The sequence below is a fragment of the Pezoporus wallicus genome, unplaced genomic scaffold (assembly GCF_028554395.1).
Source record: "Pezoporus wallicus isolate ANWC-B61680 ecotype Strahan unplaced genomic scaffold, APGP_CSIRO_Pwel_v1 scaffold_11491, whole genome shotgun sequence".
Taxonomy (NCBI): Eukaryota; Metazoa; Chordata; class Aves; order Psittaciformes; family Psittacidae; genus Pezoporus; species Pezoporus wallicus.
Window position 1 is genome coordinate 3,189,775 of NW_026642649.1, and position 17,475 is coordinate 3,207,249.

The 17,475-nt window shown below is 39.1% G+C and overlaps 1 protein-coding gene across 6 annotated transcripts in view; it reads left to right on the forward strand.

Annotated features, from left to right (window-relative positions):
* Window positions 1-17,475, forward strand: part of ULK4 (unc-51 like kinase 4) — a 194,810-nt gene that overhangs the window by 136,372 nt on the left and 40,963 nt on the right. For 4 of the 6 annotated variants that reach the window (XM_057431492.1, XM_057431495.1, XM_057431493.1 and 1 more), the window contains one exon: window positions 997-1,182. In XM_057431492.1, coding sequence (XP_057287475.1) covers window positions 997-1,182 — 186 coding nt within the window. Of the gene's footprint in view, window positions 1-996; window positions 1,183-17,475 lie in introns of those variants that run through there. The other 2 variants (XR_008975160.1, XM_057431497.1) reach the window with 2 other exon arrangements.

A 17,475-nucleotide genomic window follows, 5' to 3' on the forward strand; every position in this document is an offset into this window, starting at 1 on the left:
AAAGCAATTGAGCTATCATCTCATACCAGTCCTTTTTCAGGTAAAGGAATGAGCCTATCCTCAGCCTGCTTTTTCTTACATATAACTGAGAGAGTATGATCAAATGCCCTCTAACCCTCCCTTTGATAAGCTATAGACACTGAATTCCTTCAGTTCTTTACTGTTGTTTTCCAGTCTGTCATCCTCTCGCCTGTTTGCAAGAAACCTCTGTGATTTCTTTCACTAGCTTTTGCGAACTGTGCTAAAACTAGGTGTTGCGTTCTTGTTGTCATTCCAACAGTGCCAAATACAGGCATAATAGAGTATCTCTACTTGTTATTTCCTGATTGTACTTTCAAGAAGGGTATAAAGCATTTTGATAGCAGTGTCATACTATCAGAAGCTCATTTAAAGGTGATTATTAGCCATGCCCTCAAATCTTTTCCACAACTTTGCTTCCTAGGAAAGAGTTTTTCCATCCCATTGCAAGAGCCTGCTCCTGTGTCTGCTCTTCAAAGGAATGCAGAAAAGCTGGAATTCAAGAAAGTATTTAAAACCTGCAAAGTATACCTCCTAATGTGACTATTTAAAATCCATTAAATAGCCAGAGAGCCTGTACTCTACCTCAACCAGAAGCCATAGACTTGGTTTAGAAATAATTAAATGAAGTTTCATGGTGTGCATTATGTAGACGATGAGACATCATGGCTGTAATGCCTTCTGCTATTACCACTTCTATTTAAGGCAAAACCAAGAGTTGGGAGCAATGTTTTCAGTGCTTTTATGTCTCTTGAGTTAATTTTGATAGAATCATACTGGAGACATTGTTATAGTGCTGCTTAAGAACAGATATATTACGATTCCCTCACTTTATTAAGCTGAGTGTAATGGGATTTTGAGTCAGTCAACTAGAAATGATTCTTTCCTAGCACAATGCAAATGTCAGTACTCTCCCAAACCCCAGTGATACGCAGTTTTTCTGGAATCGGGTTTTGATTTTTGTTTGTTCATTTTTAGCTTCCCAGTGAAGATACTGAAATATTTGCGAGTGCCTCACAGTGCTTATCACTGCTGGTTCAGCTCTATGGAGGGAACAGTCAGGAGAGCATGTCTCCAGAAAACATGGACAGCTTTGCTGAAGTACTGAAGTCCAGAAAAGATGCGCGACAACTGAAGCTTTTGTTGAGAATTGTGAAGAGACTGGTGAGTCATCTTCTAAAGACTTTAAAATTCCACCTGTTTCTTTTGTAGAATTGGATAATTTTGGGTGCTGCTTTGTGCTTTCAAATTATTAAAAAAAAAAGAGTATAAATCAGTTTTGAAAAGAAACAAAAAAAAGTGAAAAGAAAAAGACTATGAAGACAGGCTGAGGAAGTTGGGGCTGTTCAGCCTGGAGGAGAGAAGCTGCATGGAAACCTCATAGCAGGCTTCCAATATCTGAAGGGGGTCTATAGGGATGCTGGGGAGGGACTCTTCATTAGGGACTGTAGTGACAGGACAAGGGGTAATGGGTTAAAACTGAAACAGGGGAAGTTTAGATTGGATATAAGGAAGAAATTCTTTACTGTAAGGGCGGTGAGGCACTGGAATGGGTTGCCCAGGGAAGTTGTGAATGCTCCATCCCAGCCAGTGTTCAAGGCCAAGTTGGACAGGGCCTTGGGTGAGATGGTTTAGTGTGAGGTGTCCCTGCCCATGGCAGGGGGTTGGAACTGGATGGTCTTAAGGTCCTTTCCAACCCTAACTGTTCTATGATTCTGTGATAATTTATGTGAATTTAAATTTCATGTCTTTAAATTTCATTTAAGTTCTCTGGAGAAGATTGCCTTCTGCACTTGAAACCTTTTCCAAAATGCTTGTAGTATTTCTCCTCTTTCAGTTAACTTTTCAGCTATTTAAATAACTCTTGCCATTTATAGATATGTTTAGTACTTCAGCTTGGTGAAGTATTGGAACAATTCCCTGAATGCTTTCTCAAAAAACTGATCTGGAAGCATTAAATAGCTGTTCAGAAACACTGTGCTTGATTTCATGGTAAACAAAATACCATTTTGTGCTTGAAATAGGTTTGTGGGTTGACTGTTGACTCCTCATTGTCACCAAGCAATAGGGACCACTTCTGGAGTGGTTGTGATGCAGAATGCCAATGAGCAGAGTCATGCAAGGCCTTACTGTAGTGATGTTCTTCGTTCAGTTCTGTTATGCTCTGACATGGGGGCATGACAGTAGCATTGTGCCTTTCAAGTAGCTTAGGTAGAAAACATTCTGTATCTGTAACATTCTCTTAGATAATACTGTGGGTTTTATCTTGAAGCCTTGTGATAAGAAGCTTTGCCTGCATTGTCACCTTGTGTTGCTTGATTACTTTACCCTTTTCTCTCCAAGAGCAGGAGTTTTCAGTTAAAAGAGGGTAACTTCCCCAGTGTAAGAGGCAGAAGGCACTTGAATTCTGAAAGCGAAGTGCTACCTACTAGGGTAAAGCCATAATCAGTGGCAGCAGGAGTTAAGAGGAAGCAACTATTTAGCTCTCAGGTTTCACTCCTTTATTTTCTCATGTTCTTCCTGAAAAGGGAATTCTGGCAAAGATTTTTTTCAAGACACTTTGTGCTTTTTAAAGAGAAGCTTGTAACTGTGCTCTTTCTGTGTAATTGCTGTGCTGCGTAGAACTGGCTTTTGCTTTGCCCCAAGAGCAATAAGAGCAAAGAGGCAACGAAACGTGAAGAAAGGAAAAAGAAATGAGGCTGCAGTGTATATTTCTAGATCATTTAATTTAAGTATAGCTACAGACATCTTTCCTCCCATTTTGAAGGCTATAGTTCAGTAGTTGACATAGAGAGCAGGATACTTAATACAGAAACTTCTGTTGGCTACCTTAAGAGAACAAATTTATGCTATCACTTTTTGAATCTTGCAAATTCCTCTACTTTTAGATCTCTCCTTTATATACCAGTGATACTGGTACTTCTTATTAATAAGATCAGGCATAGATTTTCTGTAATTATTTTAATGAGATCATAGGATTTCTTTTGAAAGCAGGGTTCATAGATAATTGACAGATTATTTAATAAATTTTACATTATTTCTCTAAAATGTAAAAAGTCCTGTTCGTAGGAGATGATTATCTTGTCAAAACTGTCATAATCACAAAAGACATTGAAATAGAATCATATCTACTTAAGAAGGATTCAGCCCACATCATCTGTTCATGCTGAATTTTATTGCCTAGAGCAGTGTTGTTCTTTTTTTAATATCTGAGCAATATTTTAATAGAGGGATCATTAAGTGCATCAATTTCCATTCTTGCCAGTCAGTGCTCATACAAGAGCATCTTCCCAGTCTGTGGTTACAGCAACTTTATTGATACAAGCACAGGTATTATGTGAAGCAGGAATGTACAAAAAGAATTCAATATGTTTATGCTGTAAATGCACCGATAGCATGTATTTCCAGAAGTAAGGAAAAGGCATAGCAATGTGACTAGTTAATTTGTCCCCATTTGTGTTTCATATGACTCTAGTGAGCCAGTGCAGGCAGATGTCTCCATTTCTAGTGAGCCAATGCAGGCAGATGTCTTCACTTCACAGCGAGTGTAAGGTCATAGAATTTGTTAATGTACAAGATGACCTTATATTGATGAAGTGGGAGCTTGTATCTTTGTGTTGGTTTAATGGTGTTCATTCAGTAAGTTTTGCCTCCTGTGTGTGTTGGGGGGAGAGGTTTGGACAAAATTGGATGGTTTTTTGAGTTTGTGGGTTTTTTTTTAATAGTCACTGCCAACTTTGACCAGCAAATTGTCTGCAGGGCAATGTAAACTTCTTGCAACCCTTTCTTTGCCCATTTGTTGTCCTACAATTCTGTTGTATTCATTTATTAAATGGAAATAAAGGTATAGGCCAGGGAGGGGGGAAAATATATCTTTGTGCAGACTTATTAATGGAGTCACCATGGACAGCCCTTTGTACAAGCTTTATTTTGCTGTAAAAGGCCAGGCTGGACAGAGCCTTGTGCGACATGGTCTAATGCTTGGGTGACATGGTCTAGTGTGAGGCATCTCTGCACACGGCGGTGGGTTGGAACTGGATGATCTTAAGGTCCTCTCCAACCCAAACCACTCTGTGATTCTATGAAAATAAATCATTAGAAGTAAAAGCCACAAAAAAAATGCTTTGAGCTTTTGTAACTGTTTAAGTAAGAATCATTTAAAACTTTTTAAAAGGCCACATTGGCTGTCTTTTCCTTTTATAGTCACCTCAGCTTTCAAAGCTTTTGGCTCTGTCAAGCCCACATTAAGCAGTCTTTTTCAGGAATGTACTCTCACTGGCATTAATATAATGGACAGAAATGGAATAAAGCTGTTGAATCAAAGAAACAGGGTTATGGGGGGGGGTTAGGGTTTTGTTGTTGTTTTTCCCTTCAGCTCTTTTAATAACTCATTCTGGTGCTTCATCTTGGATTAGACAATATGGCTGTTGAGATATTCTTCATCTTTTTTAGCGTTTGTGTAACCAATCAGTGATGTCAGGAGAGTGATCCTGTCTCATTTTCTGGTTCTGGAAGCCTCTCCTTCCACACTTTGTAGGAATCAATTCTTTTCACTTCTTCTCTTCTGGTGAAGATACAGATCATCTTCCCACAGTCCAGAAAAATCATCTAGAGTAATGTATTTCTTTGGGAAGTAGAAGAAATTTTCATTTGGGAAACAAATAGTTCACTTTTCGCTTGCTTTACTGAGAAGTTTTTTGATTTCTCTTTTTCCCACAGGGAAAAGATCTACCTGACATCTCTCTTTATTATCTAGTGTGAAATGTAAAGGCAGGTGATTATCACCATAATTTTTACAGAGCTAGCCAACGTCTGACCACTGGACGCATAATCACTGTGGAATTACAGCTGGGTGCTCACAAATAAAACATCTCAGCTTTCAAAACAGGGGAATATTCATTTTTTTATGCCATCTTATTAGATTTCTGACAAACACGAGTAAGCAACAGGCTTTAACAGGCAGTTCTCCACTCACTGAGGAGAATGAACTTCCGTTCTCTGACTTTTACCCGAAGTATTTGTCAGAAAGGATATTTGAATTTTACCTAAATCACTCTTTTTTAAAATTCTGATTGTGTTTCTACAACCTCATTTTTACTGTTTTGCATATCATAACTGTCAAAAAGTTGTTCATCCTTTGTTTGTGAGCAGCTAAGACATTTAGGATGTCATCTGGGCGTCATATATCCCGTGGGGCTACATATAAAGATTTCTCAAATCACATTAAGCTGCATATTAAAAGTGTTAAGACTAGAATGACAATACTTGAGCTGTGGCAGAAGTCCATAACTTTCATTTAATTTACTTTCCCTGCTAGTCTGGGCCACAGCAATGGCATCATTGTGTACCTGCAGGTGGATTTATTACCTGGTTTCCAACTGATTAAAGCCTGGGTCACTATGTCTAAAGTCTTGTGTCCCTAAGTATTTTTGTTATGTAGATTATTAATTATAGCATCCTGAGTTTTATACAGAGATGTGCTGAGTTCATATCTCTTGAATTGACAGCTGTGTGTTTGTATATTAAACTATATGTAGATATTTTATTGTGGTAATTCCCAGATTAGGTCCTTCTTATATTATTCACCGATCATGCATTATAAGGAAAGATGATTTTTAGAGCTTGAGGAGATATTTAGAGCTTGAAGAGCGATACAGCCCAAGTAGCACAAACATTTGCTTTAGGGTTGCAGTCCTGCAGTCCCTCTCTAAGTCCAGCTTCTTGCTGGAGATTTGCTTCTCAAGAGATTCCCGTAAGTACATCTACAGGGAGCTTCCCTCAAAGAAGGTGAAGCAAAATGCCAAGGGATTTTCAGATAGCATCCCTTTAATGGCTTCAGCTCTGAGGATTCAGTGCCACAAGGCGGTGCTTGTGTGGCAATTCCCTGTGGAGTCTGCCTTCCCAGTCTTACAAAGCTGCAGGAACCTGTTGGCCTATCTCCTGTGGAGAGATCAGAGCGCTCAGATAAACTCAGTTAGCTGGAGAAAAACTTTTTTCTCTAATCTCAGTCTTTCAGTGTGCCTTTTAATTAATTTCCTTGCTTATGAAAGTAATCCATAATATTCTGTTGCTCTAAGGAGTAATTCTATGACAGAGATACTTGTGAATACAGTATTGACTCATGGATTGCTGACATTATAGGTATGCTCACTATAAATGCCCAGGTTGTTATATGTATTTTTCCTAAATTATACTTTTTTTTTTTAAATCCAGATGACTCTTATATGAATAATTTCTATCCCTCATTAGTGTTAATCTCTTATTTTCAAGCTCTAACCAAACCCGCATCCCTCCTTTATAGACCATCTTCTGTTGGCTGCAGTCTAATAGAACAATGTCCTTGGGTAGGATGGGGTTTTTCATTAGACACAAACAACTTTAAGATCCCCTCCAAGAAGAAAAAGCTAATCGGCGTGAAGATATATTATGCAGATCATGAACAGGATATTTTTGAGTCAGAATTGCTATGGCAGGCCATTGCCACTGGTGAAGCAGCTGTATATTGACTTTACAGTGAAGAGTTAAGAAAAACTAGCTCAAATTACTCAGAAGATGAATGCATCCTCATCACAGCTACTCTAACAATTTAAACAGTGATTTAAATAGAGTGGTAGATAGATAGACTAGATACATAGTGTAATGTAAGGAAATTCAGCACTTAGGAGGCATAGTTCTGCAGCACAGGCTGCTTGATGTCTGTTGTAGTGTATCTATACTGAACAGAGAATTGAGCTAATATTAACTTACCTGAGTAATCCCTGTTTTGGTTTTGCATCTCATTCAAGCTGGATTTTGAACTTTTGGTTCACCTTGTGATGTCATACAGGCTCTACCAAATTCTTATGGAAATGAGTTATTGTTCTTTCACCATCAAACCCTGATGGAGATCTTTTTTTAAGCTCAGTAAAGCGTTTTCAGTAGCTGTAAGAAGGATGGCATTTAGGCAATGAAAGTGTGATTTTTATTTAATAGTCAAAACTGACTTACATTCCAATTTGTTGTCAGACATTCTAGGAGCAAAACCAGGTCTTAAAATAACGATTATTTAGTTTATAATTATTTGTTACTAAGGATAACAGAGCTTTTCCAAAAAGCACTTTTTCTGGAATAACAGGAAAATGTTACTCATATGTCTACTAATACTTAGGATATCCAGATATAAGCAGGATACTGTAGTTGGTTATCATTTGAGATCCCATGGCATTCTTTGTAGTACTATACATGGTTAATTTTAACCTAATTGCATTCTATGTATTGAAATCCAGGACCCAAATTTTCCGTGTTTAGGTCTGAGAAGAATTTTAGTTCATAATCTAGAACGATCAGATGCTGTTTCACCTTAGAGACATGTGCATGTTTATGACTTGTGTGCCTGGCTTATGCACCTTGTGAAGGGCTAAATTCAAGCTCATTTATACTGTGTGTAACACATGAAGTTTTCTGGACACTGAGTAGCAGCACAATAAGTCAGCACCATCCTTGGCTTTCTCTTTTTTTGACATTCGCATCCTATGGTTTCTACTGGAGGAGAGAGAGGAATGTCTTGGTATTTAGACTTACACACTTGGTGTGAGCACTGAAAGAATCCTAATAGGCCTTTTCTGTTTCAGATTAGCTTTCTTTGTAATTTACCTCTTTGAATTTTATAGTATCTTTCTTTCAGTTGACCAAACTTCTTAAGCAAAGGATTCTAAAGTCATGTATTGGTGGGTTTATTCCCAGTATTTATGTCTTATGAAATAAAACAGAACAAGTTTCCATGGGCAAGTCTCAGTCATTGATGCAGTCTCTGGAATTATCTTTCCCTATCTTGTCACTTTTGATCCTGTGCAGAAGTTCTGTGGCTGATACCAAATTGCAGAAAACTTGGCTATTTTTCAGCCCAAAGCACTGGATGGTACAGGAATGCTCTGATTGTTTCTTCTCATAGAAAAGGCAAATGCTTGAATCTCCATAAGATTGTCCAGGCTTATAGGATCACTTATTTCTGGCTGTGTCAGAATCCTCTTCTGCTGTGTGAATTTTGTACTTCATTGACTGTGCTTGCTCTAATTCACTTTATGTGGTATAATTTGTGTCCCTGTGTATGCGTAACCATAACCACAATGTACTTTCTTTATGTCTATGATTTGGGGTATTCTTAACTCAGTGTCAGGAAATTCTGAGTAACTGGGAGAATTCAAATTTTATTTGAATTGGATCTAAGCTGAGATTAGTGTTTTCAGCTGATCACTGGAGTCCCCAAGCCTGTTCTATTAAAAATACTAGGCTTTGTATAACCTGTGATAAACCAGAGCATAAAGTTGCTATGTATTAAGTCAGATGTTGAGGAGGTTTTATGCAATTAACTTACCATTTGGGGGATATGTAGGAGTTTGTCTAGCTTAGAAGCTTTTGGTTAAGGAAATATTTACTGGGGCTTCTAACTTTTGATGTGATTTAGGTCCTACCTTCTTGCAGCTGGTGATGTGTCTGGGATACCCGTGGTTATCTTAATCCAGAGGTGCTGGTTTGGTTTGTGCGTTCACACCCCTGCAATGACTAATTTGCTGACAGGGTTTTTACTGTAACTGTGAAGTACTTTCTCCTTGTTGAAGAGAGCACCCTCTCCTTCATCTTGTATTTCCACCACACAGACAAACACCTGCTTTGCCAGCAAATCATATACAGTCTTCTCCCACTCCCAACCCTAAAGTTCACACAGAGGCCTATTTTAATGGCTTTCCTTCATTTTTCTTCAGGCTTGGTTTGACGCTGTCAACTTTCTAATATATATAGCTGGATGCCTCCTACTTTTGCTTTCTGCCTGGTGCTAGCAGCTTTATGTTCGATGTTACTCACCCACCCTCATAAATGCCTGTGATGTTTAATATTTGCAAAATATTTCACGGTCCTCTGATAAGGAGTGGTAAATATCAAGAACATTTTGCTTAAGAGGACCCATCAACAGCACTTACATAGGCTTCAGTTATTACCAAGATTTTCTTATTCTCATTTTCTGCTGTTGTTAATACCAGGTTACACGCGTATGAGCAGTCATTGCTACTTCCATTATTATAACTGAATTGTATTAGTGCTTGTAGACTGGGACCTCATTGTGGTAAGCTCAATACAAGCACAGTAAAAAGTAATTTCTTGCTCCAGAGAGCAATCCAGCTTGTTTCCTGTATTGAAAATAAGATCAAGGAATTGCCTGGAATTGACTCTCCCTAATAAGCAATAATTTGACACAAAGATGACCATCCTGGATAAAACAGATCCTTGGGCAATGTTCAGTTCTGTGCAAACTGGAATGGGAGTTTTAACTAGTTGCTCCTGATTATTAATACAAAAGTATTTTCATTTTATTCCAGATATAAATGTTTATGTTCACAGAGGTATTTGAAAGCCTTCAGTCTTCATACGAGGCTGTTACCAGAAACTAAAAGAGCTTTGAAAGATTTTGGTTGCCCATGTTGAGATGCAGTTATGCATAGATACCAGGTTTAAAGGTATTTAAGTAATAATATTTCAGCAAATTCATATTGCAAACCCTTCAACAAATCCTCCCTTTTTTATTACATCTGTCCTCTTAAACTCGGTCTCCTTGCTGACAAGTTTCCCGAGGGTGAAATAGTCTGTTACATTTCAGCATGGAAGTAAAATCTTAACTGCCATGTACCAGGAGGAATTCTAATGTAGATTCCCTGCTGTAAAAGAGTGCTCCTTCCTTTGGCTTCTAAATCACCTAGTATTTGACCATTAGAACAAGAGGTCTTGACATACCCCCTTTGTTAATCCCCAGTGCTCCCTTATTTTCCTTGCCAATGTTTCTGTTTATGGGTTTTTAAAATACATTTTAAGTTCTGCACTTTAACGTGGCATCTGAAAACCAGTGACTGGGTTTCACTTTGTCTGGTTCCTTACCCCTCTTCATCTTCTAAAGCTGGAACACTGCCGAGAAGCTGGTGATTTCAAAAACCTTGCCATGAGTAACTGCAGGTCTCACACAGCTTTATTCAATAGTCTGTGTGTGGATGCTGATATATAGCTGGACTGCTTAAAGGGGTATATTGTAGGGGGAGAGTATGTTTACCAGAGAGGTAGTGGAATCACCATTCCTGGAAATGTTCACAAACCATGTGGATGAGGCCCTTAGTGACAAGGGTTAGTGGTGGCCTTGGCAATGCTGGGATAAAGGCTGGACTTGATCTCATGCATTTGATGGTTGGTTGACGTACTTGTTAACAGTAAGGGCATACGTTTAAAGTTCTCCAACAAAGGGCCCGTGCTCACATACTGCTTCTCACTGACAGTGAGAACCATATCTGGACTTTAGGAACATGGTGCTGCACAACTTCAGATGACTCCGTCATTCATGTAAGTGCTCTGAAACAAGGCTGTGTTTAAAAGCAGTCTTTGTGTGCATTAAGGGTTAGGCTTTCATGAGATTTCTACAGTAATTGACCCCTCTCCCCAAGTTCAAACAGTGATTCAGTCCAGCATCTTCAGTGATGAAACCTCCACGTTTTAAATTATGAAGACTCTATTAGTTAAACATTTATGAAGTGCCCAGTGCTGTCACTTCTTTAAACTATTAAAATACAATGTTTTTATATGAACATCATTATAAATTTATAACAAATGGAATTTGTGGTGATGCAGTGTTCTGTGGGCTCTAAATCACTGTCCTAAATTCCACACAGCAGACACTTTCTCTGAGATGAAATACCTAGTTGATGAGTTCATATGATGTGGTATAGGAATATCTCATCATTTGCGTACCAGCTCTACTCTGCTTAAACATCTTGCTGGTTTAGGCTGTTCAGGAAGCATTTTAAGAGCAATGAAGTTCACACACCATCCTTAGTCTTGTCAAAAAGCAGATGGTTACCTAAATCCTCTAATATCAATAAGAGTACTCTTCCAGAAATATGTAGTATTCATTTAGAAATGGATCAACAGAAGCATGTAATTTTACAGTATCAGATAGCTCCAATGATTTAAAATTCATTTTTAAAGGAAATTTTCTGGGGTACTTAATTGCGAGAGTGCTGCTGTAGAGCATAACCCCAGGATACGTTGAAAAGTCAAAATGGGATGTTCCGTAGTGCATGATATTGTACCTTGTGGATGGAAATCTGATCTTTATGCTGTAAATGCTGGGTAATTGCAATGAACAGAGTTACTGCATATTAGAGTTGCATCAGAAAAAGATTATTTATATTAACACCTGCCCCTACCTGTGCTAATTAAAATCTCTGTATGAAAACCTGCCCCCTACAACTGCCTGACAGGAGGATGGAGCCAGGAGGTAGCTGGTCTCTTTTCCCAAGTAACAAGGGATAGAACAAGAGGAAACGGCCTCAAGCTGCACCAGGGCAGGTTTAGATGGAGCTGAGGAACAATTCCTTCCCCAGAGGGTGCTCAGGCATTGGACCAGGCTGCCCAGGGCAGGGCTGCAGTCACCGTCCCTGCAAGTGTTCACACAGCGTGGAGACGAGGCCTCAGTGCCATGGGTTAGTGGTGGCCTTGGTAGGGCTGGGAACGGTTGGAATGGATGAGCTTAAAGGGCTTGTGCAACCTACTTGAGTCTGTGATTCTATGTGAGGTATATATATATGTGATGTGGGGTATGTATACCAAACAGTGGAGTCCAGCAGACTAACCTTTTAAACAAATTACATTATTTGTAACTGCAGTTTACTATTGTCCCGTTTCATTCCTGAAAAAACGAAAGAATCTAAGTGGAATACGTTGTTCTCAGTTTGACTGAATGCTTCCTTTGTGGCTTTTCATGCAAGAGGCCAGCGTTTCCAGGGAAGGGCTGGGACAGGGCTCTCTGCAGCCGTTTCTTCTGCAGTGGTCTTGGAGAGATACAGAGACAGGGTTTCCCATGGGCATCTAGGGTCAGTGCTGCTCCTGAGTGCTGGAGCAAAAGAGAGCTCACTGGTAAAGCAGCAGTTAGTCAGCCCTAACATTTTAACTAAGATCCCTTAGTGAGTTCCTGACTGTTGCTTGTTTTCATTAGAGCAACAGTCTACACAAGGCAGATTAGAGTTAAGACCAGTATCTTTCACAGTTGAGTCATTCCCATGAAAATGAGTGTATTTACATATCCTCATACTGCTACTTTTCTTCCGAGTACTGCAAGCATTTAAATGCTATAATACGTGATTTTTAGCAGATGTGATAAAAGAACAAGTTTACATAAAGCATAAAAGGAATCACTTTATTAAGCTCAAGGCCCTCTTCTGTCATTTTAAACCATTAATACAGCTTATGTGTTTACAATATAAATGGGGGTGTATTCCCAAAATGGCACACAATATTTCTTTGCAGAGTCCAGAGCTGTAAGATGGCTGAGAGTAATTCATGCCCCATACATCAGTGAGTTATATGTGGCCCTGACTCTGCTAATAGAAATAGAGCAATATTTCTTTTAGTTTGGTGAGGAAAAACCTTATTGCTGCAAAGCAAATTACAGCTGTCATTGGAAGACTTAAATAATAGGCCCTCAGGATTGCATGAGTGGACCGTTACTCCACTAAGGAGCTCAGATGACACCAGAGGGATGCTCATGCAATTTATTCATGTATTGTAGCTCCAAAATGGAACACATATTACATTTCAAAGGTGATGTTATTTAATAATGAATGATATCTTTTTTTTTAGGCTCTCCTAGTCTCTGTATCCCTTTCACCATTATATTTGTTAGGCTCCTTTTCTTGGCATCTCTTCTATTTTACAACTCCACCTCTAGTTGTATGGTTTGAATTCTTTGCTGGGTTCCTGAACCAGAAGCTCCTGATTTTTTCCTTGACATTTATTTATTGTTTTCTTTTAAATGAAACTGAAAGCTCTGTGGGAATTGATGTTGAAAACAGGAATGTCAGAATGTCTACTCTCATCTTACATTTTGACCACTACAGGTTTTAACAAAATCCTTTTCCCCTTCTTGCAGCTTCATACTTCAGTTTTGCATAACTGTTTATGATCTCAGGAACGCATAATTACATTAGCATACTGTTATGTGCTTGTGTGTGTACATCTATTAGGCTGTTCTGTAATCCTTTAATGTTTTCTCATTAAACTATAGCTTATGTTTTAGCATTTCTATCTACATAGTGGTTAGAGGATTTTTAAATGACTAGGAATTAAAATACCTTAATTATCCAAATTCAGTTGTGGAGATTCCAAAGGAAATCTCATTTCCTGAAAGTACTTATTAGTCCTGAATATCAGGCCTACAGAAAGCTCTGATTTGGCATTCCAAATTGCTACATACTCTAAGTCCTAGCAAAAAGATATTTATTTCTCTTACAAAAGGATTGAAAGAAGAGACAAAAGAACTAACTGGGGAACAGAAATTCTATGGTATTCAATAGAACTATGAAGTATTTTGCTTTAAAAGTTTTCATTCCAATTGAGTTTAAGTTGTACATTTCAAGTACAATGAAATGAGTGAAATAGGATGCTATGATATGAGACTGCTGTATGTGGGAAGCCTAATAGCCTTCCTAAACACAAAACTAGCACCAGTAGTTTTTTGGCTTTTGAATCTTGTATCCATGTCTTTTTCCTCACTCCCCTTTTAACAATCTGTTTTAAATGGGAGATAAACCTGGTAATGATCTACCCTCAAAGTTCTCATGGCTTTGGACCAAATTTGCCTATCTCTACTAGAAAGCAATAGCAGCCAGGCATCAATCTCCCAAGATATTTTTATTCAACTCTTGCCTTCTACCTTGTAGAACACTTCAGGAATATAATAAATGAATATATTTCTGGTTGGACTTGGATTAGAAAGTAGAATGCAAATGTAATCATGCTGACAGTGATTTAGTGACCCTGGGATATCTGGGAGTAAGGGAAGGTGCAGAGGACAGTGGCAAGATGTGGATTGGAATGTGAAAGGAGCAGCATTGACTGCTGATGAATGTGTTTGAGAAAAAATAATAGCAATGTCTTGAAATGATTAGAGGTGAGAAATACAGAGCAGTGATAGCACTAGCTCAATGTCACAGCAGTTCTGAACGTAATTCCCAAACAATACAGAGCACATTAGATTTTGAGGCTACTGAATATAGGGATTTTAGTCTGATAGGAATCCTGTGTCCTGCTCTGCACAGCCTGTGGCCTCTGTAAGCGCTGCTTTGATCCAGCTCCCCACCAATTTAGAGGAGTTCAGCTTGCAGCCTCTCTATTCCAGCAGAGAGGAAGGAAAGAGGAGGTTGCACTTCTCATGTACCTTTCTGTTCTTCTCCCTTCTGATGGGCAGGGATGTATCTCCCACTCTTCTGCAAAGCAAATGAATCAGACCTGCACTGCTGTGTTATAATGTCCATAGTGGGGAATGTCCTCCAGCAAAGTTGTGTGCATTCAGGAAGACTGTAGGGAGAGAGAAGGCGCACCGAAGCCACCATGTATTATAGTATTAGATGAAGTCTTTTAGGGACATTTTCTAGCCACAGTCACATTATTAGTGAGAATAGAAAAGTTTTGGCAACCTTATTTAAACCCTCATCCAGAAGATGAGGAAGTGATTGTCCCCACTGGTGGGGCTGCACCTTAAAGTGGGGAGTAGTCTCCACACCCCCCAGCCTTCCATCAACCCTGTTGCTCTGCAAGGCAGCTGGTGCAAATACACTAGCCCAGTGTGCTTAAGCATGCAGGTTCCACCATGGAGTTGGGGCTGTGCTACAGCTGGACCTGATGCCACGCTTGCAGCACAGAAAGTGTCATAGAATCAAGGAATAGTTTGGGTTGGAAGGGCATTTCAAAGGTCGGGTGTGCCTAGGGGCCACCACATAATGCAGTCACCACCTTTGTGTCTCAAGCCGTATGTTTATATGGCACTCAGTGTGGTATTGATTTTGACTGGAAACTGAAGACATGTAACTAAGAAGGATTAATCAGACAAAAAGAGTGAAAAGGAAAAGAAGTGTGTAGCACTGAAGTGGTTCAAAAGGCCCTTTCTTCTTAGTCATTCCCTGGGCAGTATTCTTTCAGAGAGAATCAGGTTGGAATACACCTTTAAGCTCATCAAGTGCAACCTTTACCTCAGGACTGCCAAGTCTACCATTAAGGGCCTCATGCTCCCGTGAGCGCTAAAATAACTTTGTCAGACTAGTACAAATGACCAAATAAACATTTCCTAATGCCAGCTGTAGAACAAAGGGCAGAAGAGAAAGGAAACTTGTTGCCCGTATTTAACTATGTATTTCCAGGTGTAAGAAAGGCCAGCCCTTATATTCAATGATGGTGCTGGAGATGCACATTTTGGCTTTCAGTTGACTGGTACAACCATACTGAAGTAAAATTTAGGGAAATGGGTTATCTATTTCTTACATAATATAATAATAGATCTAATGCTTGGAATATTGAGAAGTCTTATGGGAGAGCATAAGCTTTCATATAAAGCTGGAAAAATCAAATAAAGAAAACTAATGTTTTCTGCCACTGAAATGGCTCACACAGCTCATTATTTTTGTGTTCTTTTCCTGCCATTAAGCTTTTCACTAAAACCATGTGGGTGAAAATAGAGAGATAATTAGCATTAGCCCATTTCTGAGAAACTCCTAGTGACAGAAGCTTATTTATTGTTGTGTACAATTAAGATACGATGTGAACACATGAGAATTTACAGTAAAACAAGACTGCGGCTTGTCAGCAGTTTCCTTTGTTCAGCTGTGTGTTTATTAGGCTGCAACTGCTCACCTACTTTTATATGACTTTATAATAATAGTAGCAACATCTTCATTATGGGAGATGTCTAAGCCAGTTTGCACAGTATACAAAGAAAAAGTATATCTGATAGAATGTTTGTTAAAGAACTAAATCTGGAAGTAAGATTATATGCCAACAAACAAACAAAAAAAGACCTTCTTGTCTTTTTATTGCTGGGGTTTGGTTGGGTTTGGGGTTTTCTTTGCTGTTTTATTTGGTTTGGGGTTTTTATTCCTCGCAGTAAGTGTTGTTTAGCACCTAAGGTGATTTATGTACATCATTTTGCTGTTTTATTTGGACATCTTCAGTGCATCTACAAAGAAACAACTTGAGACCTGTCAGAAAGAAAAGCCCATGCATTTTGTTTTTCCTAATTCTGTCATTCTACAAAGTGACTTCCGTGGTATAAGAGTTGGTCTTAGTTTATGTATTTAAGGATCTTTGGGACTCATAGTCCTGTTATTAAGAAGGTCAGCTTTATGTTCCTTGGCGTAGATAAATTGAGGGGGGGAGGTCACAGTGAAATACCCACACCCTTTCCCACCTCCTGTAAGTGGATGGGTAGTATTTCGGAGCCTACAAAGAGGAAAGCAAACATTTCAGCTGTCATTAGTCTCCTTCTGACATGCAACATCCTAAAGGAAAACAAGGCAAGCTTCAGTGTCCTTGTTTCTCTCTGGCCTAGAGATGGGATCAAGTGTAGAGGAGCTGTCAGTAAGTCCCAATAAGAAGAAGTAAAAAAGAGTTCCATAAACCTTCCTGCTTTCTAAACTGAAAGGTTTTGAGCTTTCGGGAGTAAAACAGGGCCATCATGTCTTCAGTGTGCTTAGGGAACATAGCAGCACTGTTAACTTCTGCTAAGATGGTTCACATTGTTCTCCAAAACAGAGAAAATACTGGCTCTACTAAAGTCATATATATTTTTTGCAGTTCCTATGTGCAAGTCTAGCTATCATATGACCTTTCTGAGAAGATAGCCATTGACTTGCACGGCGTTCATGCTGACTACATGTCCCTTCTGGTGGTGGTGTTATTTTTGTCTAGAGGGTTTTATTTCTCATCCTCAGCAACACGCACACACATAGAGTTGTAGCCCGTGACTACAGAATCCCAGGTTCTGGAGCAGAAGCAGGATGGATGAATGAGTGAACAAGGACTTTGGTCACTACCAAAATTAAGACCTTAAACGTAGCTTCAGGTTCATGAACAGAAAGACCTGTGCTTAAGTGGTTTCTTGTGGCTCTCCTGATGGGAAGCAAAATTTTCTTTCTTCAGTTTGCTAAAAAAGGCCCTTTACATCCCACCACCCTGTTTGTTACTCCAGCTACAGATGTAAAAGCAGCAAACTCTTACCTGTTTGGGCAGCATTCTGTGGACTTGTGATGGTAGTCAGCCCAGAGTGTGCAGCAGTTGGATGCTTCCTGCCGCTTTCAGTGTGCGCTGTTTAAATCACTAGTAATTTTTTCTGTCTGGGAGTTGATGAGGGATATCTCCTTGCTGTCTGTTACTTCTGCTGTGGTTTCCTTTGGAGAAACGTTTCCAGAGTACCATAAAGTCTCACTGTCCTATATGAATATGTGAGTTCAGTTTGAATGTCAAGAGGCACTTAGAACTGTGGTCTACAGTGATTTTAATGGCACATTTCTGCTATTTCTTTTCACCTAAATGTGATATCAGTGACATTGATTTAAATGGGTTATGTTCTCATAAATTATGATTTCATTTACATTAAATAATTTACGTAAGAAT